Here is a 2357-nt window from a genome sequence, read left to right as displayed (position 1 = left end):
GACGTGCGTGCCTCTCCCGGCGCCGCCAGGCCCCCGCCAGGGCTGGCTCGCCGCCCTGCAGGACCGCGCCGTGCTGGCCGCCCTGGCCTGGGACCTGGGCCTTCTCCTGCTGTTCGTGGGGCAGCACAGCCTCATGGCCACAGAAGCGGCGAAGGCGTGGACGTCGCGGCGCTTTGGGGTCCTCCAGAGGTCTGTGTATGTGGCGTGCACTGCCCTGGCCCTGCAGGTAGGAGGCCCGGGCGGCGCGGACGCCGAGGACACTGGGGGGCCGCCCCAGGCGAGGGGCGGAGTGCGGAGAATGAGGAGAACTGAGTGAGTCCACCCGGCTTCCGCTCCTCCACAGCGCACCCCCTCCTGTCAAGAGGGGCCCCGGCCGTGGCGGGCTTGGTCGCGTGCCCCGGGACCTCCCGCTCTTGCAAGGCTGAGGCACAGGGAGCGCGCGTTCGAGGTCGAGCTGGGCTGGGCAGGGCTGGGCAGCAAGCTCAAGGCCGGCCTGGCCTACGCAGAAGCGTCCGTCCCAGGAAAGAGAACAGAGTGTACTTGTCACACCCCCCCCACTACCAATTCATTTGCACCTTTGCAACTTTATGCAGCCCCCCCTCGAGGGCCCCCTAACTCCTCCTCAGTCCTGCCGTTTGTCTCTTAAAAACCACCTCCCTGGGAATGGAGCGGCTCCAGCTGCCAGGCCATCCGTCTTCCCATTGGGTGCCTGGCCGAGGCCCCTTGCCGTGCCCCGTGCCCTCGGAGCAGGACCGCGCAGCCCTAGACCCTCGGACAGCTCCGCGGCTCCGCCCGCGTCCTGCACACAGTACACGGGGGCCGTGGTCACGAGCGGGGCAGAGCTGCGGGCTGCGCGCGCCGGGCCCCCGCAGAGGGCCGGGGTACTTGCGGGCCGCCCAGCCCCGTCTCTCCCCCAGCTGGTGATGCGGAACTGGGACGCTGTGCCCAGAGGCCCGGTGCTGTGGGAGGCGCGGGCCGAGCCGTGGGCCACCTGGGTGCCCCTGCTCTGCTTCGTTCTGCACGTCATCTCCTGGCTGCTCATCTTCAGCATCCTCCTGGTCTTCGACTATGCCGAGCTCATGGGCCTCAAGCAGGTGAGGCCCCGGAAGCCCCGCCCGCCCGCCCGCCCGTGACTTCCCGGGCCTTCTGTCCCCTCGGGGCCTTTTCTTGTAAGGCGGTCTTCCTTCAGCCTCCCTCAGAGGCCAGCGCCCACGGGGCTCCAGGGCCTGGCAAGGTCCCTGGGTCTGACTCCGGAGGGCGGCGCCTGGGACAGGAGGGAGGCCGCTCAGCCTCTCAGCCGCCGGTGGTCCACGCCGTCCTCCCTCCCCAGGTGTACTACCACGTGCTGGGGCTGGGCGAGCCTCTAGCCCTGAAGTCTCCTCGCGCCCTGCGGCTTTTTTCCCACCTGCGCCACCCGGTGTGCGTGGAGCTGCTGACGGTGCTGTGGGTGGTGCCGACCCTGGGCACTGACCGCCTCCTCCTTGCCCTCCTCCTTACCCTTTACCTGGGCCTGGCTCACGGGCTGGACCAGCAAGACCTCCGCTACCTCCGGGCTCAGCTCCAAAGAAAACTCCATCTGCTCTCCCGGCCGCAGGATGGGGTGGCAGAGTGAGGAGCTAAGTCTGCTCCCAAGCCCTGTCCTTCCTCCCCTTCCTCGACCTCGACTTCCAAGCCCACCGCACACCTGTAACCCCAGCTCTCGGGAGGCTGAGCAAGGACTGCAGAGGGCTGGAGGCCAGCCTGGGCTGCATAGCAAGACGCTGACTTATAAAAATTAAAAAAAAAAAAAAAAATCCACTCCCTTTAATATCTAGGCACTGGCTGCCAGGCCAGATTCCCAAAGCCATGGGCCGGAGCGGCCGCTTGAGATTCACTGCCAGACTCCAGCTCTGTGTCCGTTCTGCCTTCCGGGCCCTACACTCCGAACCTCCCTCCTCACCAGCAGGCCGGGGTACTGACAGCCCCCAGCACAGTGTAGGGCCGGACCCCTGGCCTCCTCTAGCCTCAGGGATGCCCCGCCCGCGTGCCCATCCTGCCCCCGCCAGGGCTCCCTCGCGACTTGACCGGGGACTCCCGGGGGACGCCCTCCGCGGGAAATAAAGTGCAGCCTGGCTTTCCCACGTGTGGCTCGCAGGGCGGCTCGGCGTCTCCAGCTGCGGGCAGCTGGGGGGAAAGGGCGGCGGAGTGGGCGCGCCCCACCCCGGGCTCCTCCCCCTCCGAGCGGCCCAATCCGCTTCCCGGCCCCCGTTCCGCGCCGCACCCCGGGACTCTCGGGAGCGGGGAGACGCTGACCCCGGCCGCGGCGCTGCGTGCGCCCCTGGCCCGGAACAAAGGCCGGCGCGGAGGGCGGGATGGGA

The 2357-nt window shown here is 68.9% G+C and overlaps 2 protein-coding genes across 2 annotated transcripts in view; both read left to right on the top strand.

Moving 5' to 3' along the window:
* Window positions 1–29: 29 nt before the first annotated feature.
* Nrm (nurim (nuclear envelope membrane protein)) lies at window positions 30–2116 on the top strand (the record flags this gene model as incomplete). Its single annotated transcript, XM_013509802.1, is given in 3 exon segments — window positions 30–226; window positions 918–1094; window positions 1331–2116. Coding segments are annotated over 3 exon segments (656 nt in total), but the record flags the coding sequence as incomplete, so codon positions are not given.
* A 103-nt stretch (window positions 2117–2219) lies between these two features.
* The window catches only part of Ppp1r18 (protein phosphatase 1, regulatory subunit 18), a gene marked incomplete in the record, with an annotated part of 7806 nt that continues 7668 nt past the window's right edge, over window positions 2220–2357 (top strand). Inside the window, 1 exon segment of the mRNA XM_005414315.2 lies at window positions 2220–2357.

The sequence above is a fragment of the Chinchilla lanigera genome, unplaced genomic scaffold (assembly GCF_000276665.1).
Source record: "Chinchilla lanigera isolate Chin_1 unplaced genomic scaffold, ChiLan1.0 scaffold00182, whole genome shotgun sequence".
Classification (NCBI taxonomy): domain Eukaryota; kingdom Metazoa; phylum Chordata; class Mammalia; order Rodentia; family Chinchillidae; genus Chinchilla; species Chinchilla lanigera.
This window is presented reverse-complemented; position numbering and strand designations above follow the sequence as displayed.